The sequence below is a fragment of the Heterobasidion irregulare genome, assembly GCF_000320585.1.
Source record: "Heterobasidion irregulare TC 32-1 unplaced genomic scaffold scaffold_13, whole genome shotgun sequence".
Classification (NCBI taxonomy): Eukaryota; Fungi; Basidiomycota; class Agaricomycetes; order Russulales; family Bondarzewiaceae; genus Heterobasidion; species Heterobasidion irregulare.
The window spans coordinates 300,085-321,111 of record NW_009258209.1 but is presented as its reverse complement, the minus strand read 5'-3'; the positions used below and the strand labels follow the sequence as shown (position 1 = coordinate 321,111).

General features: G+C 53.2%; 10 protein-coding genes across 10 annotated transcripts; 4 read left to right on the top strand and 6 right to left on the bottom strand.

The window, feature by feature from the left end:
• Positions 1-117: 117 nt before the first annotated feature.
• On the top strand, positions 118-3,371 carry HETIRDRAFT_455881 (uncharacterized protein; the record flags this gene model as incomplete). Its single annotated transcript, XM_009554364.1, has 8 exons — positions 118-242; positions 316-359; positions 418-1,604; positions 1,951-2,010; positions 2,063-2,130; positions 2,186-2,811; positions 2,873-2,885; positions 2,942-3,371. 8 exons carry the CDS (start codon positions 118-120, stop codon positions 3,369-3,371), a joined length of 2,553 nt encoding a protein of 850 aa, XP_009552659.1.
• Positions 3,372-3,566: 195 nt separating this feature from the next.
• HETIRDRAFT_164633 (uncharacterized protein) lies at positions 3,567-5,822 on the bottom strand (the record flags this gene model as incomplete). The annotated part of the gene is made up of 2 exons (XM_009554363.1): positions 3,567-3,711; positions 3,775-5,822. The coding sequence occupies 2 exons, from the start codon at positions 5,820-5,822 to the stop codon at positions 3,567-3,569; spliced, it is 2,193 nt and encodes a 730-aa protein (XP_009552658.1).
• A 1,043-nt stretch (positions 5,823-6,865) lies between these two features.
• On the top strand, positions 6,866-10,839 carry HETIRDRAFT_120344 (uncharacterized protein; the record flags this gene model as incomplete). The annotated part of the gene is made up of 14 exons (XM_009554362.1): positions 6,866-6,873; positions 7,003-7,256; positions 7,562-7,664; positions 7,810-7,961; positions 8,036-8,091; positions 8,190-8,265; positions 8,323-8,399; positions 8,528-8,568; positions 8,667-8,713; positions 9,138-9,472; positions 9,533-9,541; positions 9,812-10,009; positions 10,071-10,626; positions 10,685-10,839. The coding sequence occupies 14 exons, from the start codon at positions 6,866-6,868 to the stop codon at positions 10,837-10,839; spliced, it is 2,067 nt and encodes a 688-aa protein (XP_009552657.1).
• Positions 10,840-11,704: 865 nt separating this feature from the next.
• Positions 11,705-13,017, bottom strand: HETIRDRAFT_331261 (uncharacterized protein; the record flags this gene model as incomplete). Its single annotated transcript, XM_009554361.1, has 2 exons — positions 11,705-11,934; positions 12,519-13,017. The coding sequence occupies 2 exons, from the start codon at positions 13,015-13,017 to the stop codon at positions 11,705-11,707; spliced, it is 729 nt and encodes a 242-aa protein (XP_009552656.1).
• Positions 13,018-13,551: 534 nt separating this feature from the next.
• On the bottom strand, positions 13,552-14,166 carry HETIRDRAFT_330662 (uncharacterized protein; the record flags this gene model as incomplete). Its single annotated transcript, XM_009554360.1, has 2 exons — positions 13,552-13,837; positions 13,892-14,166. The coding sequence occupies 2 exons, from the start codon at positions 14,164-14,166 to the stop codon at positions 13,552-13,554; spliced, it is 561 nt and encodes a 186-aa protein (XP_009552655.1).
• Positions 14,167-14,513: 347 nt separating this feature from the next.
• On the bottom strand, positions 14,514-14,870 carry HETIRDRAFT_164637 (uncharacterized protein; the record flags this gene model as incomplete). The annotated part of the gene is made up of 3 exons (XM_009554359.1): positions 14,514-14,539; positions 14,593-14,754; positions 14,813-14,870. The coding sequence occupies 3 exons, from the start codon at positions 14,868-14,870 to the stop codon at positions 14,514-14,516; spliced, it is 246 nt and encodes an 81-aa protein (XP_009552654.1).
• A 110-nt stretch (positions 14,871-14,980) lies between these two features.
• HETIRDRAFT_331545 (uncharacterized protein) lies at positions 14,981-15,664 on the bottom strand (the record flags this gene model as incomplete). Its single annotated transcript, XM_009554358.1, has 3 exons — positions 14,981-15,223; positions 15,280-15,330; positions 15,389-15,664. Coding segments are annotated over 3 exons (570 nt in total), but the record flags the coding sequence as incomplete, so codon positions are not given.
• A 955-nt stretch (positions 15,665-16,619) lies between these two features.
• On the top strand, positions 16,620-17,804 carry HETIRDRAFT_148934 (uncharacterized protein; the record flags this gene model as incomplete). Its single annotated transcript, XM_009554357.1, has 4 exons — positions 16,620-16,723; positions 16,778-17,018; positions 17,174-17,367; positions 17,490-17,804. Coding segments are annotated over 4 exons (852 nt in total), but the record flags the coding sequence as incomplete, so codon positions are not given.
• Positions 17,805-18,063: 259 nt separating this feature from the next.
• Positions 18,064-19,835, top strand: HETIRDRAFT_442469 (uncharacterized protein). Its single transcript, XM_009554356.1, has 2 exons — positions 18,064-19,432; positions 19,499-19,835. The coding sequence occupies exon 1, from the start codon at positions 18,154-18,156 to the stop codon at positions 19,393-19,395; it is 1,242 nt and encodes a 413-aa protein (XP_009552651.1). The 5' UTR covers positions 18,064-18,153; the 3' UTR covers positions 19,396-19,432; positions 19,499-19,835.
• A 16-nt stretch (positions 19,836-19,851) lies between these two features.
• Positions 19,852-20,992, bottom strand: HETIRDRAFT_461226 (uncharacterized protein; the record flags this gene model as incomplete). The annotated part of the gene is made up of 6 exons (XM_009554355.1): positions 20,830-20,992; positions 20,622-20,745; positions 20,514-20,557; positions 20,254-20,452; positions 19,998-20,185; positions 19,852-19,940 (listed from the first exon to the last, which is right to left on the bottom strand). The coding sequence occupies exons 1-6, from the start codon at positions 20,939-20,941 to the stop codon at positions 19,852-19,854; spliced, it is 756 nt and encodes a 251-aa protein (XP_009552650.1). The 5' UTR covers positions 20,942-20,992.
• Between the last annotated feature and the right edge of the window lie 35 nt (positions 20,993-21,027).

The following is a 21,027-nucleotide window of genomic DNA, read 5'->3' as shown; positions in this document are numbered from 1 at the left end:
GAGGTCCAAGTGCCGTCCTGGTGGTTTCGGTCTCCGCGCCACTGGTCCTAAGCGGGATCACACGGTTGGCGTGATCTCAAGCTGAACCGCATTCATCTCTCCTTCACAGGTTCAGTCATGTCGGAGCCTGTAATTGTCTACAAGGCGCTGCGTCAAATCTCGGAATGGACACTGTCCACGTTCTACTCGGAGGTGACAGTTCGTGGCCAGGAGAACATCCCACAAAACGGGCCACTCATCATGTAAGCCCAAACCGTTTTCAACTTGCCACTCCCACACTCGTGTTGAAGAACGGCGTGACGCTCTATTGTACAGCTGTTCCAGCCATCACAATGAGATCATTGACATTGCTACTCTTGGTGCGTCTCGCCTTCTCGTCACTTGCCAGCGAGAGACTCTGTTAACTTCCGTACTTAGCTGTCACCATCCCGCACCAGCGACAGGTGTCCTTCTGGGCCAAGTCGTCGATGTTCAAAAATCCTGTGTCTCGTTTCATTATGGAATCCTCGGGAGCTATCCCTGTGATGCGTAACCCCAACAGCCGTGGTGCAACGCCGAATGGGACGCAACCTTCCGAGTCCACCGAACCTACTGCTGACTCCCTATTTGCGGCTACTACTCGCGCACTTCTCGATGGTCGCGTTGTTGGTGTGTTTCCCGAAGGCACGAGCTACACCGAGCCACGCATCATGCAGGTGAAAGAGGGCGCAGCGCTTGCCGCTCTCGAATTTGTGCGAGCGGACAAGGCGAAATGGGAAGCGGAGGAGGTGGCGGAGTGGGAGAAGGCGAGGGAGGAGAGGGAAAAGATAGAAAAGGAGCAGTGGGAGGCGAAAGAGAATGCGGAGAGAGAATACATAGCATGGCAGCTGAAGGAGGCGCCCAGATTAGAGGCGGAGGAACAGGAGGCAAGGGAGAGAGAAGATGGAGCATGGGAGGAATGGCGGCAGCGGAACGAGATGGCCATATTGGAAACCGAGGCAAGAGCAAGTGAGGAGAATCAGACGGCAGAGGAGATGGAAGCGAATATACGGGCGGAATCAGAATTGGAGCTTGCAGTGGACGTTCAAGCGGAGACATACACAGTGGACAAGACGAGAGAGAGAGAAGAAAGACAGGAATTGGAGGTAAGTGCGGGTGTGGATGGAGAGCAGGGAGACGAACGGCTAGGAGAAGCAGAAGAGGGGGTAGAGAGGGCTGAGGAAGGGAACTTTGAAGTAGGATCGGAAGAAAAGATAGAAGAAGAGGCAGAAAATGGGGCTGCCATCGTCATCGACACCCCAGCAGAGTCCGCAGCGGGGTCCGCCGTGATGGAGGAGAACGAATTCAGGTCAGGGATGCAGATCGCAGAGGCCGCCGCTCTCAATTGGACAACCGCGACAACCGACGTTGAGATTTGGACTCCGCTGCAAGGGAATCAATCGGCGTCTTATGCACCACAATATAGTCGGACGGAGCAACCTTATTCATCAGCACGACAAGAGTGGCAACCGAGCTGGCAAACGACGCAGCAAAGTGGAGGACTTGTCTGGGATCGTGGTTACAACCAACCCAAAGCGGCACCAAAGGAGCGCCCGACGTATACAGCAGAATTGAGCCTTGTGCCGGTGGGAATTGTCTACACCGACAAATCTCAGTATCTCAGTCGTGCAAGTTCTGTTTCGTCCATAAATGTCATCGAGCTCTACCTTCTAATTGCATGACTTTCGTTCTTGGCAGATTGTCGTCAGGTGGGTATCAGTCTATCATTCCCTTGGATTGAAATAACAGTGTACACAGCTATGGTGCCCCCATACCTATCGACCGCTATCTCTCTGATTATTTGGACCCTCACGAGGGTTCGACCCCGCACGTGGCCGTTGAACGTCTGACCGCAGAGATCAATTCGAGGATGCTTGAGTTGACAATTGACGCGCCTGACTGGTAAATGCTGTTCATCACGATTACTTCTAGTTCATGTCGGGCACGACTTGGGTTATCGCCCGGGAGAGCCCTGCGTATCAAGTGAACACTGTGCGGATACTGATCAGTTTTGCCCACCAGGGACACTCACCAAGCATGTCAGATGGTGAGAGACATCCTCTGGCCCGATGACGACATGCATCTATGGAACTTTCCCGACATCAGTCAGACGTATGCATTTACCCTCGATTCTATCGCTGTAAACGTGTAGCTGATCCATCCCCAGCATTGTTGATATTTTCTCTCCCGGAAATGCGTCCGAAGAACAAGAGCGTGTCAAGAAACTCCTTCTACATTACTCCGCACTCCTGCAGTACGCGAATATGACCCACAGCGCGGTATCCGCGTCCCTCTTTTACGAGCACTCGGACACGGTGCCCACCGTATTTCAGACGCTCCGTATCTTAATCCTCAGGCTCATCCTCGCCTTCCTCGACCCGCGTTTTATCCTCTTCGTACCTGCACTCGTTCTGCACCTGCCTGTATATGGCTCCTCCCTTCTCGCGTCGCGCTTGCTCGCGAATCGGAAGCTACCCGAGACGATCTCACAGTACAAAGTCATCTTCGGGGGTGCCGCGATGGGAGCCGTGTACAGCTGGTTTGCGTCGGTCGTGTTCAGGTGCACTATGAACTGGGCTTTGAGGTTCGGTCGCGCGCTCGGCAACAACCAGTTTTTGCTGGTTGCTATAAGGAAAATCCCAGCAGTTGATCTTCACGGTTGGGAGGGAGTTCTGGGGCGTGTCGGAGGGATTTTGGGACGTGTCTGTCAAGTCGCGGGCGTGGTCGGGTTAGGTGCGACAGCAGCCGCTAGTGTCTTCTTGATAGCAAAGTCGCATAAATACTTCGTAAAGGGTGAGTATCCTTCGATAGCTCCCGACCTATGAAATCACTCACCGCGGAACTGTATCCAAAGGGAATCTCAAGAGGTAAGCCACGCCGCTCGAATCTCATCTCACATCGCCGCTCATCGAGACCCAACCAGGTTCCGCCGTCTCACCGCGTGTGCTAAAGTCTTTGTTGGCCTCGCAACACCCGCGTCGTTCTCCCTGCCCCTCGACAAAGCGAACGCGTACTTCGCCCGCCCGCCCATCCCGCCCCGCAACCCGTTCGTCAAGTACGAGACCCCCGCCGAGGAGAGGCGCAGCCCCGCCATACCCTTCATCTTCTCGCACAGGCTCATCCGCCACATCCTCAACGCGCGATACAAGACGATGATCAGTCTCCTCGAGTATTTGAAGGAACAGCCGTGGAGCACCCGTCGCGGCCCAGTGGATGCCGCGAGGGCCACCACCCTTTGCGAAGCGCAATTCCTGCGACGTAAGTTCGAGAACCACGCCGCGATCCTTGGACATGAGGCTTGGACTCGTGCACAGGCTCAGGCTGAAGCCGAAGTTCGAGCCAAGTCCGATTAAGCCCTCGAACTTGCTAAGTTCAAGGGCATTGTACGACTTCGCGTGGTTGATGATCAGGAGTTGATGATATCCGTGTGGAGTGAAAAATGCGCTATTTATCATGATTATGCTGGTAAAATCCCTAATTACAGACAGGACAGGAGAAACTGAATGGAAAAGATGCTAGAGTACAGAGCATATGCGGCACTAATAGGATTACTTTTGAGACGAAAACACATTGCGCTGCGATACATTAGTGTGAGGAGCTTGAGAAACAGTCGAAGACCTGAGAGCACGGGTTGAAGAAGCACTAATCGAAGGAGAAGGGTCGAACAAGCTTTGCTCAGACTCCGCCTGCGCACTGAAAGCAAAACAAAAAATGATGAGCACAGTGAGACAATCAATCGTAGTGTAACAGACCGACCTGTCTGCCAACTTCCTTCCAACAACATCCAGTGCATCCCCGATCTCGTCCCTCGCGCTCGGAAACTGGCGCCGGCGCGCAGGTGCAGACACGGTCGCGAACGACGCGGGGAACCGTGGACCCCCCGCGCTCCACTTGAATCCCGCATGGCCTGGCGCTTCCGACAGGACGTGTGCGACGTTTACGGTGTTGCGGCGCCTGCCGGGACGCGGAGCATCGTCAAGCCCCGAAGCACCACCAGCGGAGGCGGCATTGGAAGATACGGTGATAGGTGGAAGGGGGCTCATGGGCCGGGGCGAAGGGTCGTGTGTCGGAGAGGGGGCGGAAGGCTGCGAGTCGGTAGAGATGCGGAGGCCTTTGAAATTCGAGGAGGATGTCGCGTCGGGTTCACTCGGAGGAACGGATGTTGCAGGCGCGCCGTTCGAACCTGGAATGTGTGCGCGACCGAAGTCGTCCTTTTCGTGCTCGGACTCGTCCGTTCCATGTCTTCCCTTTGAAGCCCCGCTAGTGTCGATAGGTGTCCTCGAGCGCGCGGTCTCCACACCTGATGTATCCTGACCCACCGAGAGGGCGCCAAGAATCACCTCAGTAGACGGCGTCAAATCCTCCTCGCTTGCACCTTCCCCCTCACCTTCACTTTCCCCAATGCTCTCCATCGCACTCGATAGACGCGAACTCGATCGCGACGACCCCCAGCTAGATGCACTCCCAGAGCGCGAGCGCCTGCCAAAGGTGCCGCTACTGCCAGCGGCGCCATTGCCGGTGTCCAGCGGTTTCCCCGCCTGGAGATGATGGAGATGGAGCTGGTGCTTCTCTTCGTCGAAGAGAGGCACGGGAACGATGTCGAGCGGGAAATGGGCATCATACTCCTCCAATCCGTGTCGTCCAGAGGATGCATGCTTCTGCCGCTCCTGAGGCCCTGCCGTGAGCGTCAAACTATCAGGCGAAGGATGGATTAGGAGTATCGGCGGGGAGCACGGAGAAGAAGGCGATTCTGATGCACCCTCGCTGTCCCTCTCAAGGTCTCGATAATGGTAGCTGCGGTCAAAGCTGCGGTCAAAGTCGCGGGGGAAGTGGCCGTGGAAGGAGGGGACGTCGCTCTCGGGAGAGTCGAACGAGAAATCTGCGGGCGCACCGAGAGCGGCGAGGAGGCTCATGCAGATCTGTTCGTTGTGCGTCATGACGCACGCGCGGACGCGGCGGATCCACTCCTCGTCATCGATATCTGCGCGGGTGACTCTACACATCCATGCGACCAGCGTAGTATAGGGCCACGTCTCGGGATTCGAAAAGTCTATCTGATTCCCGAGGGACTCGTCTGACTGTTCCGCATGAGTCTTACTCGTAGTCAAGGCTGGGAATGCATGCTCGAGGAGGGCCATAAGGCGATTCGTCGGAGACGAGTCAAGAAGCTCGAAGACCTCTGAGGGGCGATCGATGAACGGGAGAAACTGTTTTTCCGGAATAAGTGTGAAGTTCGCCGGACTTCCTCCTGAAATGCGTGCTCTTTGAACTGCATCGAGTTCAGTTTGTCTCGTAGGGGATGAGGGACCAAGGGGTGAATGGCTGGCAGATTTGACAGAGGAGCGCGCGAGGTCATATACTTGTGCGGGAGTGAGCGAAGCTCGAGGGGAATAGGTCGACACGGTGGTGCTGCGACGACGGGTGCTGGCAGGTATGCTCGGGAGGGCGGGACCCCCTGACGGCGCGCCCCGCGCAAACGTCGATACAAAGGAGAGTCGTCCAGGTCTAGGGGCTGCACGATTGTTCGCAGACGTCGTCGTATGCGAATTACCATCGAACAGATGCGATTTCGGTTTTGGGGGGAGATCATCCGAGTGATAAAGCCGTGAGCTGTTTTCGACAGCTTCAGCGCCGCCAACGCGCACGATAGTGAGTCTGCTCGTCATGCGTCTGTCTCTGCTGGGGAGATTTTTGGACTCGTGAAGGCCATAGGGGTCACCAGCAGACACCGAACCACGACGGCGCGAGAGATTGGGAGCGTGAGGCTGAGGAGGCTGAGGCTGGACGACAGCAGTAGTATCCATGGCGAGTAGGTATAGATGGGATGATGGTAGTGATCTCCCTGGAGTGCGGGAAGGGCAGGTCTTGTGATATAGTGCTGGGATTAGGGGCGTTCCCAGAGCGCTGCATTGAGGAACTCAATGAGGTCATTGTCTTCGTTGCTGCTATGCCGGCCGAGGCTGTGAGCATGCACCAAGTTTAGATAGCTTTCTTTATGCCGCTGTATGCCTCCGATCTAATGGAATGCTGGATGACGCAGGGGTCGGATACATTGGGACCGCATATGGATAGCTTGTGACCCCTGCAATGGGTTCTACTTCTGGGCCACGTTCGTCATTGTTTCTAGGTTTCTCACCGCTGTAAATACTGAGGAAGGGTCGCTCGAAAGTCGGTCGCAGAACAAAGGACATTCGTCGTGTAGTTTTCGAAGTGCAGGCGTTGACTTCAATAGGGGCGACTCTACATACCAGGCCTGGACGCTCGTGGTCAAAATAGACGCGCGATTACACGCGATTACGCGCCTTGTTTGTGCCCTATTTGCGCACGTGGATCTGGACTTTGTCTCTCTGACTTCTGACACTCCTCCGAGTCCCGGCGGCCTTGCTTGCGCTTGCTTTCTACTACCTACCTCTCTTGTTGTGCAACATTTCGAACGGCACCTCGGAATTCTCAGTGCTTCTGATCAGGATTGCACACGCTACCTTCTGACAGTAGACCAAAAGCACTAGATTAGTTGGGCTTCCAGCAGATCAACATGTATCCGAGTCTCGAGAGCTACACGCACGGTTCGCCTTTGTACTCGCATGCGTTCGGTCAGGTCTCTGGGGGTTGTCGGAAAATACAATATAGACCGCTATCTCTGCTCCGGAGGGCGCATATAGCCGTCCTCTTTGCGAGCATGGACGCTCTGCTCATATGATGTTTAGCTCTTCTTCTGTGCCTTTGATCTAGCATCTTGCTCTTATCCCTTATTATCGATTGATATAAACCCTGCAAACCCAACTCCAAGCCCAAGCCCACTGAACGTCCCCCACCCATTTCTCGCCCCTGGCAATCTGCAAACCTCATGGTCTTGTCAGTCTCGTTACCTGTCTCCTGCTCGCTCGGCTTGAATTTTTTTTGATAACTGGCTCCTTGTGTGTCTGTTTGCCTCGTCCCGGCGATTTCACAGGTACCCGCCTCTGTCAAACCGATTTCATCAAGTTTCAGAAGCGCAATCGAGTCCCCAGTCTTAAAAACCTTTCGCGAGCTGCGTATTCAATCAGAAGAGGAATTCTCTACTCCGACCAAAACTCTTGCTGTCTCGGACAATGTCAAGGCGATCTTCAGAAAGGCTAATGCTACGGATCCTACCAAGGCGGGACGGGATTGGGTCCATGTCGTGGTTGGGGTTTTCAAGTCTATCCTTCGGGTTTCGTTTAGGTTGCGGTCAAAGAACAGAGGTCTCGTGGTATTAGGTACGTTTTTGATCATATTGGGTCGCGCACCAGTTAATCAACAGTCCTTGCTGTGTAGCTCTAAACCGCCGGAGGTGTTCGATTTGACCAAAGACCTTACTTAACCTCTATTTGGCAGAAGCTTTCTCCAAGACCCACTCAAAAATCCATCACTGCAAGTACGCTTCGGCTCCGCATTTCCCTCTAGTCGAGTGTTCTAACAATCATGCACGCGCAACCGCACTTTTGTGCTCATCGATCTCGTAGCATCTACAAGTTGGAAGGACTATATCACGCACTGACAGCGCGCTGTTGTTCCCGCGCAGAACGTATTGGACACGACAAAAGCGGTGGTCTTGATATCTTTCCGGTCAGCATCAAAGCAGTCAAGGGCGCACTGCGAAGCGAACAAGGTTCAAAGAAGGATAAGTGGCTTACGGTGTCCCTCCGCTGCGCAATGTCGTTAAGGACGATCGCAAAACCCCCTTGTGTGCTCGTGATCTGACTTCACACGCACCCTGCCATCGCCCTGCGCTGCGTCGAGCGCTGACTTATTTCTCGGACTCGCGCGCAGATCCAAGGTGCCAACATCATCTCGCGCATCCACTCGCCCGTCTCCCCACGCTCTGTCGACGTCCATTTCCGGTATCATGACTGCGCACGTCCAACGGCCGCAGGACCCCATTCTGCTGGTTCTTTTCAGGGCAAATCCTGCACGCGGGATCCGTAAGTGCAGCGGACGCGGCGTAACGGGTGAGAACCTGGTATGCGCATGCATGGCGCGCTATTTGGATTATCAGAGGCGCGCGGGCTCGGCGAGTGCATGAGCCTGCTGACGACGGCGAAGCTGCTTCTCGTGAGCGCCGAGATCCCATTCGAGATACGCAACTGAAAATGGGGGCGGTGACGGGTATGTGTGCCGCCTCGGCTTCGCTTGCACTCGGAACCGAATAGCCTGGCTCGGATCCCGCGTATTTGAGGGAAATCTGCGGGATCACGCCCCTGGTGGAAGCTACGAAATGTGAGGACGGTCAGTAAATGAGCGTTTTTTCAGAGAGATCGTGTTGACACAAGCGTTTCGTTACAGTTGCAATTGACGGGGACACTGAGATTGTCCGTGATGATGAAGATGATGAAGACGGGGACGAGGTTGAGGACGAGCAAGTGGATTAACAGTGGCGTCAATAGATGTCGATTTCTCTCCAGTTCCTTTTTGAAGAGGTTTTGTAGATTCGCCCGCGTACATGCTTCATGATACGCGTTGATCTGCATCTTTGCTTCGTTGTTTCCAGGACAAAGCTGTCATGCGTCCAGAGATCCAAATTTCGAGACTGTGAGCACACATTCAGCTTTTCCGTGCCATTTCTTGAACCCATGTGAATTGATATCTACTTACATGGAATCCAAACTAGCTTCCTGAAGGCATTCTAGCTTTTCTTTGGCGGATCCACATAGTGATGTGCTTCGAGCACAAAACTGTATGTGATTTGGGATTTGGGAAGTGGCTCCATATGGACTCGCGCATCCCGTAACGCACGAATTTGCGCATTGTTTGTATGCTCTAAATTTTCTTACAATGACTCATAAAGGGAGTCACATATCCCAGCTCTTACCTCAGAGGCCTGTAGGCGACACTGTAATATTTCGCTGATCCGTCTACTCAATTGACAACCGGTGCTCATAAAGTACGCGAGGACGCCACGCCGCTACAATCAAGGACTCCCTCGGAATATCACTCTGCTTTTTCAATCGCATCTTGCAGGCCTTAACTCTTTGTTCTTACCCTCGAGTGCGGGTAGCGTGCTTGAACCTTATCTTGAACATCGTGTTTGCCACTAGGCTTTTTTTATTCTCATTTGCTATATATTCCGTCCTCTGTACCTCTCTTCGAACATCCTCGAGCTCCCAGCGACAATGTGGGCACTCATGCCATTGAGCGTCCGCCCATTCCTAAGGATAAAAATATCAGAAACCTGCGTCTTTCCCAAGAAGAATACGACCGAGCGCAATCTCGCAAACGTGACACATCCTCGTCGACGGGCGGAAATTTCCTTGAAGATGGAGAGGACGCGCTCGTGCTCGAAATTGTGGCAGAGTTTGATGACATCAAGGAGTTTTTCAAAGAAGTCAATGCGTCATCGCAAGACTGGATCGAGATGCCGTTCAGCATCTTTGATTCGTTATGGTGGATCATGGAGAGGCTAGAAAAAATCATCAGGGTACCTGTGGCTTACTGGGTATGCCATTCCCGCTTCCCGTGTTGAGCACAGAGTTTATGGACTGATGTGTTTCATTAGGTCCTGTCGGTGAGTTCTGTCTTTTCTAGGATTTGTAAGCCCCGCGCAGCTGTGCTGACGTTGAATTTCCTTGACAGAAGTCACCCTGCTGCCTCTATGGGATGTAGAAAAATTTGCAGCCACTAATCTGAAGATCCACACATAGAAGCATGCTCCGCCTCCTCCCCGCGCAATCCAGGAATCCTTCCAAACAATCCCCGCGAGCGTGCAGATGCGCTGTTCTCCCTCATCGACCCGATCCAGTCCCCGCGCTGGAATGACTAAATTTTGCGTCGCAAGCAAGCCGAGGCTCTCACGCAGGACATGATGAATAGATTGATCGGAGAACAGATGGACGCTTACCTGAGTAATCTCAGGGACGCTGTCATTGTTGCATTGAGTGGTGAAACCGGACTCAAGGAAGGAGAATGGGAAAAAATCGCAGACAGCATTTCCGTTCTGAGTAGGGACGTACAGGACAGCTATGTGAAATACGACGTGCGTCTTCTTTCTAATACTCAGACTAGTATACAATATTCCTATACTCAATATATACCAGGTTCAAGATGCAGATGTCATCTCAAGAATCCACTCGCCCATGTCGCCTCGCTCAGTCGATGTCCACTTCATATTCCACTATCGCATGCACTACAAGCATGTCGCGTGGTATTATTCCCTCGGCTTCCGTGTCAACGACAAGCCCATCAGCTGTATCACCTCTCACCCTGTCCAGGATGTCCAGCACCCGCACCGCACCGACGGCTGGACTCCCTTTGACTGGTTCTCCCTAGACAAGCGCAGGAACGAGAGCAGTCAGTGCTCCATTACGAGGGCCGACCTAAAGCGCGTACACGACGCTCTGTTTGGGCAGGATTCCGAAGCAGGTGGGCTCGGCGCGCGGGTGAGCCTGCGGACGACGGCTGAGCTGATACTCGCGAGCGTCGGCATTGCGTTTGAGATCGCAATGAACGAGGAAGAGGCAGCGCGCGGCGACGACGGGTACATGGGCAACGATGGCGAGCAACATGCGGCGTTATCTCTGGAGAGCGAGAAGCCGGGATTCAGTGCCGCCCATCTGAGAAAAATCTGTGGTATTTTGCCATTGGCTGGTGACGGTAAGTGTCGCTGGCATCTGCTACTTGAGCGAACAGGTTGATTGTTGTTATGGCGCAGACATATCTGATAGAACGAAGGTGCAAGTATCCATGATGAACAATTTCGATCACGCCGATGAATGGGAGGATTATCCGGACTCGGACGATTCTGCCTGGGAAGACGAGCGTTCAGATGATGATCGTTCAGTGGACGACGAGGAGGATAACTACTGATTGTGCCTCCATACAGCCCCTTTTTTTGCAGATAGAAGACTTCCGGACATGGCTGGTAAAGCAAGAAGACGAAAGCTATGCATTGTTGTGCCTCGCCTCCGTGTTTTCTGTTCAGCTCATGTTGTCCGATATGATACTTACTTGACACTCATGTTAGCTCCGCAGAAACGAACCGACCGGTTGCATCTCAGGGAGTGACACGGTTGTTTCGCGTTTTCATTCTGAATCTTTTGACTCGACAACAGTCCTACCAAATATTGACAAGTTCTCAATCAAGAATAGATCTCAGGAGAACTCGCCACATTCTAAAGAGGATGAACATACTAGTCACATAATCACATACCACATATCAAGCCTTCCTTTCAGAACACTATATGAGGAAAAGAGAAGGGCATAAATGCATGAAGCCCAAGACGAACCTGAAATTGCAGATCAGCACGAAGTTGTGAGCTCTCCGAGCGACACATGATTGCTCGGAAAGTCACACACTAGCAGATAAATGGCAGCTGGACAGAGAGCGGCTTGACGCGAGCTCTGCCTCACAGAAACCGAAAGAGTGGAACAAGCTCTCTTGGGCGTGTTGCTGGAACATTTGCTCCACTCACCAGGAGATCATCGAGTCGATCTAGACCCTGCGGCAGCCTCCTTGCTGATTTCACCTGACGCTCAACACACACAATCGCTGCAAGCTCTTCGGATAAGACTTATAAGCCTTTGCACAACACCTTGGGCATTAAACCGGAAAACCAATGGACGGAAGTAGATGTACATAAGAAAAGGAGCGAAATTGATAGACAGTCATGACGGCGACATTCAGGCAAAACACTGACTGCGAAAGAGGGATACTAACAAGTCTACGCACAAGCTAGGGGGCATCGGAGAGAATGGCACCGTAGTCGAGCAGAAGCCTCGTTACAACTTCTCTGCCATCATCCCACCAGCAGTTGTTACACGCGGCCGCTGTTATTGCGTTTCCGTAGCGTCCTCCCTGCACATTTGGATCAACCCCCTTTTCAAGCAGGAGCTTGACGATGGATCCAGAACCACGCAAGGCCGCCGCCTGCAGCGCATTGCCGAATAGTCCGCCCTGAACATCTGGGTCAACTCCCCTCTCGGGCAGGACTCTGACAATGGCCTCGGAACCGGAGTAGGCCGCTGCCTGCAGTGCGTTGCCATATGTTCCACCGGGGACCCTTGGATCCACCTCCTTCTCAAGCAAAAGCTTGACTATGACCTTAGAACCACGATAGGCTGCCACTTGCAGTGCATTTCCGTATGTTCCGCCTTGAGCATTTGGGTCGGCTCCTTTTCAAGCAGGAGCTTGACGATGGTCTCGGAGCCACGATCAGCGGCCACCTGCAGCACATTTTGATATGCTAATGCTTCGTCCTGAACATTTGGATCAGCTCGATTATCGAGCAGGAGCTTGACGATGACATCGGAATTGTTCAATGCCGCCAAACCAAGTACGTTGCCATATTGTTCACCCTGGACATTTGGATCTGCTCCATTTTCGATTAGGAGCTTGATAATGGGATTGAAACTGCGATATGCCGCTGCCTGCAATGCATATAATTTAGCCTGGGCATGTGGATCAGCTCCGTTCTCAAGAAACTACTTGACGATGGCCTCGTAGTCACGATTCGCCGCGATATGCAATGCATTGCTATATATGCCACCCTGAAAATTTGGATCTGCTCCCTTTTCGAGCAGAAGCTTAACGATAGCCTCGCGATTGTGATATGTTGCCGCCTGCAGTGCACTGCCAAATGCACCGCCCTGGATATTTGGATCGGTTCCCCTCTCAAGTAGCAGATTGACGATCGCCTCGGAACCCTGCATGGCGGCTTCATGTAGGGCATTTCTGTGGGTTTTGTCCTGGATATTTAGATCAGCTCCATCGTCGAGTAGGAGTGTCACGATGGCCTCAAAACCATAATAGGCTACCACCTGCAGGGTGTTGCCAGGATTTGGATCAACTCCCTTCTCTAGCAGGAGCTTGACAATGGCCTCGGACTCGCTGAACAATGCAGCTTGTAAAGCGTTGGTGAACCTTCCTCCTTGAGAAAATGGGTCTGCTCCCCTCTCGAGTAAAAGCTTCGCAACCCCATAGTGACCGTGAGCACATGCAGCCTGTGAGGGATTGTCATATGACCCCCCTTGAATATTTGGGTCCATGCCCTCGTCTAGCAGAGTGTGTCACATATTCGAGACCGGCCAACGAAGCATAGTAGAGGGGTGAATGGAAAGGTGTGGGTAGGAGCACGGAGTAAGGCGCAATAAGCGAATAGCGACCTGCTTCTTCCATAGTGCCGTGAACACGAACCCAGGACACGAACAGAGGCGCTCCGGATTGAGCATGAGGTCCTGCAAGATCCTATTTGAGCCGTTCTCACCTGCAGACTTGACGTGGGATATCCAATTCTGTGCGGCATATACGGTGAGTGGGAAGGCTTCAACAGTGCTGCCACTAGAATCGAGCGAATCGAATTGTAGGAGGTAAGTCAGGCAAGCTGTAGATATCAGCGTGTGGAAATCCCTCTCGCTAATGTGACATGTCGATGTGGACGACACCAGGTATTCCTTGACAGACAAATGGGCTAATTTGATCTCATCTGCGCCATCCATTAGAATAATCGATTCAGCGAGTTTATAGGTGGGAGCATCACCTTCCAAACCAACAATCAGCCCAGAGCAGACACGAAAGATCTCCTATGAGTCCTCGTATCGGGAAGTGGGATAGAAGCAAGGCTCATCCTCGGTGTCAAAGTTTACAGCAATGACTTCGACGAGTTGACGAAGATTTAGTTTGTGAACTGAGAAAGCGAGCCACAACAGGACCTTCCGCGCGTCCTCGCGTCCTCCGTGGTCAAGCCGTGATAAGATCCGATCATACATCGCGAACAGCGTGCTTGGAGGACGATCCAGGTGTTCCTGCATTTCCTTCCGCTTCCGGCATTTGATGAGATCCTCGATCTGCAATGCAGCCAGTCCGAACCTAGACGCCATCATAAATTTTGATCGGATGTAAAACGAAGAGAGGCAACCATACATTCCTTGAGCATTCTTAAGCAAACTGGCCTTGATCTCCTCACGTCGTTTTGCCAACTTTGTGTGCCTTCCAAGCATTCCATCAAGATATATCCCGGTGTCTTCGTTGGCGAAATCCTCTCCAACGCGTACGTGTCCTTGTGGGCAGAGCGAACCGATACTCACCTCGATATCGCCCTCGTGCCGGCTCGTCACTAGTAAACGCAGTGTTTCGTGATATCTCCCGAAGACCTTTCGATCCACCTCAACACGAGCGGCGCTTCCGTGTTCATGCATTCATCGAGGGCATCGATTAGAACATACATTCGTTGGAATTCGTCGATGAATTTGTGAAAAATATCACAGAGGGAACCTGAGGATGCGTGCGACGGACTTTGTTCGTACAGCGCCTTCAAGGTGTCAGGGACAAAGTGCCGTTGAACGGTAAGCTGGGATACCAGTGATCGGATCAGGCCCTGAAAGCACTTCAATACATCCTGCCCATCCCTAGAATCAAATGCGAAATATGCGAAAGCCAATGTAGCCTTGTCGCTGCAATGATCGATGGTGTTCCGTATCGCGGTTGACCTAGCATGGGATCGTCAACATGCGCCTTACGCTCTGAGGTTGTAAAATATCCCTTACTACAGAACACTTTTGCCGCAGCCGGCTATATTAACGATTCAGCTTTTATTTTCGCTGATGGAAACGGCGCGCGCTTACGAATTCCATATACCCAGATGAATGGAAGTCCTTGGTTCTTCCAATCGGCAAATTGTGGTCCATTTATGAACCAGGAGCAGGTATCCTTCTGGTGCTTCTCTAGCGCATTGAAATAGTTCTTGGAGGAGTCAGGTGCGTCTATCCATTGCTCTATCTTCCGGCCTAAGGAAGAAAGCGTACGGTCAATGATTAATCCGAATAGGCTCTGGGACCGACGTACCAAAATCATCGTCCACGGATTTCTGGAACCATTCTACCACAGTGATGTTTGTCTGCATCGCCAATCTGCAATCATACTTCGAGGTCAGATCTTTACAATGGTTCTGCAACTGTTGGATATAAGTCTTCATATCCTCAAACAATACATTTCGTAGCGTTTGTCATGCGGTTATGGACGTGTGAGGATTATAACCATTAACTCCCTATGTGATTTACCGATGAATGGCAACCTTGCATATTCGTCGATGACTGAGGCGACTTGTAAGAATGCTTGTCTAATGGCATCGATGACATTTTCGGTGCTAATGACCACTAGTGAGTGAAGCGTTTGACTGACAACGCCGACCATTTCGCGCAACGACTCTGCTAAGCCTCGAACGGCGTCGTCCTGGACTTGCTGAGCTCTCATGGTCTGTAACAAGAGGATGTACATCGTACCTTCGGCGGACGCACCATTGTGGTACCCACCTCATAGGCAGACAAGAGGACGTTGCATGCAACTTTCAAGATCGGATGAGCCTTCGTTAAGACAGTCACATGCGAGATGCAGGTCGACAGAACAAGGAATCGGATGCACCTCCGAAACAGTAAGCGCCATGTTAGCAGCAGCTTGAAGCGCTTGACCGAGAGGGGAAATGCAACGGCCGATCGCTTGTGGATCACTATATCCCGCCTGCGCCGTAGAGGCACCAAAGTCGACATGTCCAGAACTGGCAGCGAACCTGCTACCGCCCATGCTCGCGACCGCTATATCGACCTTCTTCAGCAAATCTATGGGAGGCGTTAATATTAGGCCGACTTTGACAATGGCAACCTTAACGCCCTCTGAGTCCGACAAGTCCAAAAATGCATCTACACATTCTCAGATTCAAGCATTTTCCGAGAACATGGATGCGGAACCGACCGTTCCCGTTGAGTAACTCCATCACCTTTTTGGTCGTAGCCCCAGCGATATGAGATTTTCGACGCAAAAATATGCCTGATGGGAACAATGTGTGCGTGCGAACTTCGATCTTCATCATTGAAGAGGGCCGAAACAAGCTACATGATGATCAATGGACGTTCAGCCAACTGACCGCATTGTCAGCTCACAAAGATGACTTACAATTCACGATCTTCCTCCCAAAGGAGGCGTGACCCCGGTGAGCGCTTGTTTGACTCCCATCTGTCCCCTTCATCGACAGAGACAATCACAGAGCGATCGTATCGAGCTCTTAAGTGCTTTCCTTCAAATTTGGCCACAACCTCGAGATCTGGAGACTGCGTCAATGTACCATCAATAAGGTTGCTAGAGATTCTAACCTACTCTTCAGGGTAGCAATGAGTGAGAATGAGGATTTACGATCCCCACTTGATATTGAAGAGCCACGTCGGTGACCCGTGTGAAGTGAATGCAGTCAAGGACTGCAAGTGAGGCTGTGGTCTGCTGTGGGTGCAAAGAAAAGATTTCAGCGCTCAAAACGTGATAAATGGAGCCAAGTATACCGGCATCGCCTTTAAGGAGGTGGTCTACTACTTTCAGTGTAGGAAATCTGAAACGCCCAATATGAATGGACTTGTGCGTGCCAATACTATACTTGTTAACATGAACCGAGCTGAGGCTTTACGGCGGCACTCTCTGAGTCGAGAGTTCACGATTGGGTCAAGACCAGTCAAGACTGGGACGCCCGAAAAAGGAGATGGAAAACGTGGCCCCTGTTTCGCGATGATCACCTGCCATTCGCCTGTCAAGCACAGCAGCAGACATCGCCTCTTTTCCACCCTCTCGCCCTCTCTGCTCTCTCGTCGTCGGGAACAACGGCGAGGACATGCTGGTCGCCCACCCTGATTCCACCTGCGATGTCTGTCTCGACCCCTACTCAACCGACAAGACACCTTATGCCATTCATTGTGGCCATATATTTTGCCTCGCGTGAGTGGTACCCGTGGTTTGATCGTAGTACAGCGCTCACAATTGATGCCTTAGATGTTTGAGAAGGACGGAGCCGCCTATATGCCCACTCTGTCGCGCCAGTTTTCGAGATTACAAACGGCTGATTGTCGATCACATTGCTCCAGTGACTGATGACCAGGCTCGTCGAGAAGCAACGGATCTCATAGAGCGTATCGCTCTCGTTTCCGGACCAAGGGCGCCAACACAAGATGTCAACGGAGTCATTGTCGACGTGAACGACTGGTTAGAAGCCCATGCGGAGAATCCGGACTCGGTGAGTGTACAAACCCCTTCAATTAATCCCTTCGAGCGCGCAGCCGGTTCAGTTCTCCAATCCCATCTGTAAGGTCTCAAAATCTACGCATAAAAACCTCTGTCGCCACGGCTTCGAGTGAGACTTTGAACAATTTATTGATCGTTGAATGATAGAATCCGGCTCTGCGCGCTGCGTTTGCTGCTCTTCAGAGGTACAGAGAGCTTCAAAGTAAGCGGGAAGAGGACAAGCGCACTCTTCGCGAGTACAAGATTAGACTTCGCCGAAGAGATAGGATGGCTACCGCCGATGACCAAAATACTCGTGCCGTCGAGGAGAGCTTGACCACGCGAGTGGAACAGCTCGAGAGGTGATCGATATCTATTTTCTCAAGAAAGCATTTACTGACAACATACTTCGGCTATCAAAAAAAAAGTCAGGTATGCGTGATCATGTCACTAGATCACCGCTTTCACAAATACTGAAAGGCCCCAAGCTAGCAGAGAAGGATAAAGAGCTCGAATACTGGCACCGCACTTTTCCTGCTTATGACCAAATTCCGTACTCAGCCTCGCTTGACCGCGTAGACCGACCGTCTGACTCCGATCAAGATAGTCAAAGCACACCGCAGAACTCTACTACGAACAACCCTCTCCCTCCGCCCCCCAGACCTGTTTCGCTTGCGGCATACAGACGGACGGCCATCCCCGAAGTCCAACCTCAGCCTTACCTGGGCACGGGCTCCGCGACGTTCATACCTGGGGCGCGGCACGAAGACCGCGTAATCCCTCCCCCTGAGTTATTCTCCTATCCAGGACCATCCCATCAACACAAGCATCATGAATCTACGAGGGACCATAGCCATCGATCACGGCGAAAGGAAGACATGACAGAAGAGCAGCGCGAGGAGCGAAAGCGACGGCACCGCGAGCGTGCAATCGCGGAACAGCGCGCCAGAGATGGAGAAGATGACTCGGGGCAGCCGAGCATCATCCTTCCCGGAAACCTACTGGGTATTGGATCCGCGTCCCAGGAGGCCGTTGCCATCGTGGGCCCGTCTTCCAATGAGCCTGGTCGGCCTCCTCCTCAAGGAGGATATGTCTACGCGTTGTATCCACAGCCTCAGGCGTCAACGTCGGCTTCAGGTGCCAACGCTATGCGCTACGTCAGCACTAGCACCTCATCCACGAACGCCAATGTCACCGCGCCAGTGCCTAGCTCTGGCCTAAGTGCACTTAACGCGTCGCATGTACCTCGTATGGGAGAATCGGCGCACGGAGGTTTATGGGCTGCACCGCCGCCCACGTCATCGACTACGCCTGCCCCTGTGCCCACTGTGGCCATGCCTGTCGCGTGGACTCCCTACGCTGTCAACACCGCAAGTGCAATGGCATCCCACATCAACATCAGCAACCTCAATCATGGCTCTACATCCGCCTCAGCGCCGCCCCAGCCTCATGCCCCTTCCGCACAAGATGTGGACATCCATCGCCACCGCGACAACGCCTCGCGCCCATCTGTTGCCGCCACAGACAGCGCCACGCCGCGCACGAGCACTGATTCATGGGGCATTCCGCAGCCAAATCGTGGACACCACTCACGCAACTCGAGCATGAGCAACATTTTCAATGACTCTCGCCTACGCCAGCTTGGTCCACCGCCGGAGGGCAATGCGAGCAGGGAGTCGCTCGAGCCGATTATACCGATACCCAGCTCTGGCTTGTTAGGCATTGGCGGACCCATTCCAAGGGCTACACACGAGCGCATGCACAGCGCCGCCAACAGCATTTATGCATATCCTGTCGCCCCCACATCATCGTCGCAGGTCAATGTCCAGCCAGGAGTGCAGAGTACGATTACCTGGGGCGGCCTGCCGCACACGCAGGACACCTCGCACTCCATGGACCGCGAAGGGCGCCCCGAGCATAACGATCGGCCGATAGCTCAACGTTTAAGTACATGGGGGGGACCGCCGACGGTGCAGGATATTTCGCGACCGCCGACGGCTCGCGACGAGCGCTCCACACGTCCCAACTCCCGGACATCCCGGCATCGGCCCCGCACTCTCTCTGAGCCCCAGGTATCTTTAGTATCGGCCATGGGCCACCCGCAGCCAGGACAGGATTACACAAACGCGAATGCGACCGCGACTGCATGGCAGCCTGTGCAGGCACAGGCGCAGAGCACGCCGTATGTGCCCTCGCCTTGGGTGCAGCCTGCGAGCACTGAGCTGCGCGGGTGGCCGTTCGCGCCGGCGCCGCAGCTCCATACGTCCGCCGCTATGCGACAGCCGTACGGCGCGTCGATGGCATCTCTGCATTCGCAGCTCAGTTCGCGGACGCAGGCGAGTTCGCGGTCGGGTCACGCCTCGACGTCTCAGGCGCAGGTTCCAAGTTGAGGTGGAATGTGATTTTGAGTGATTCATTCTACAGAGGGTTAGTCGTTTGATGGGATCTATTCTTCATGGGTTAGTCGTCTGATGGTTTTGTCATGGATTTAAGATATCCTGCGACGACGAGTGTGCGTGTGCATGGTCACCGACATAACTTTTCAACTTTTTTTTCTTTTTCCCCTCTCATCTACCTTCTTTATTCTCCCGCAATATTTTCGGCCTCGGTGTTCTGTGTATGGATCTGCTGTTTTTTCTTCTGCTTTCGCTGCTATGTATTTATGGCATACTCGGGTGTACTTTTGATGTATATAGGACGGTCTGGGCGCAACTCACCTCGGCTCTTCAGGAGCCGAAAGCATGTTCGATATTCGACGGGGACCATCATGTCTATAGATTTGATGTAGTACATGCTTCGCTGAACACTTGCTGATTCACTTCTTTCTTTCACTTCCCAATCGGTATCTATGCCTTCTTTGAGTTGACGATGTCAACAAACTCGGGCTTCAACGAAGCGCCGCCGACGAGGAAGCCATCGACATCGGGCTGCGTAGCTGTGTTAATGTATGAGCATTTGAGGGTTCGGTATAATGTAGGGCATGTTTACGCACAGAGCTCCTTGCAGTTCGCGGCGCTAACGCTTCCGCCGTAGATGATGCGGGTGCTCTCGGCGACGGCAGGCGAGACCGCCTTGGCGAGGTATTCGCGCGTGCCCTTGTGCGTCTCCTGCGCTTGGGCAGAGGTAGCGACCTTGCCGGTGCCGATGGCCCACACGGGCTCATAGGCGATGACAATCTTGCTGTTTACAAGTAGAATTATCAATGCCGAGAACATGCGGGGTGCTGGATGGATGGCGTGGGCGCGCACCTCCAGTCCTCCGCCTTGGTGACGTCGATGACGGCCTTGAGCTGCTCCTCGACGACCTGCTGGGTTTTGCCGCTCTCGCGCTCATCGAGCGTCTCGCCGACGCAGAGAATCACGCTGAGCCCGGCATCGAGCGCCACGCGCGTCTTGGTCGCGACCAAGGCGGAGGTCTCGCCGAAGATGCTGCGGCGCTCAGAGTGGCCTGTGCGCGTCGTCAGTCTGATCGAATAGCATCGCGCATGCACAGCTGAATCGGGACGGACCGAGGAGGACATAGGGGATTCCGGCATCGACGAGTTGGGCGGGGCTACGATGGGAGAAATGTATTTTATGGCATCCACGTCCTCCGTGTATGGAGCTATGAGACGCACCTGATTTCGCCGGTGAACGCACCCGCAGTCTTGGTGTAGCTGTTCTGCGCCGAAATCTTGATGTCCTTCCTCAACGTTTCCAACAGCGGGATCAAATACAGAGCCGGAGGCGCGATGACGACCTCTACTCATTCCGAGAACCACGCCGAAAATCGCACACAGAACGTTCACGATCGATTAGAATGCGATGGAGGTGGATGTTGCATACCAGTCTGAGGGTCGAGCGTAGCCCCGTTGAGGGTCTTGATCAGAGCCCGCTTCTGTTCGCGGGTGGTCGGGTTCATTTTGAAGTTACCTCCAACAAAGAATTGGCGCGGCATGATGGGCGATGTATGAGGAGAGGAGGCAGAGGCAGAGGAGAAGGCAAGGAGGGAAAATGATTGATGGCGAGGCTCGGCGAGATTAG

What these genes read in the sequence shown, in the direction of transcription:
- HETIRDRAFT_442469 (XM_009554356.1), top strand. Translation starts at nt 18,154, where the DNA reads ATGCGCTACGTCAGCACTAGCACCTCATCCACGAACGCCAATGTCACC.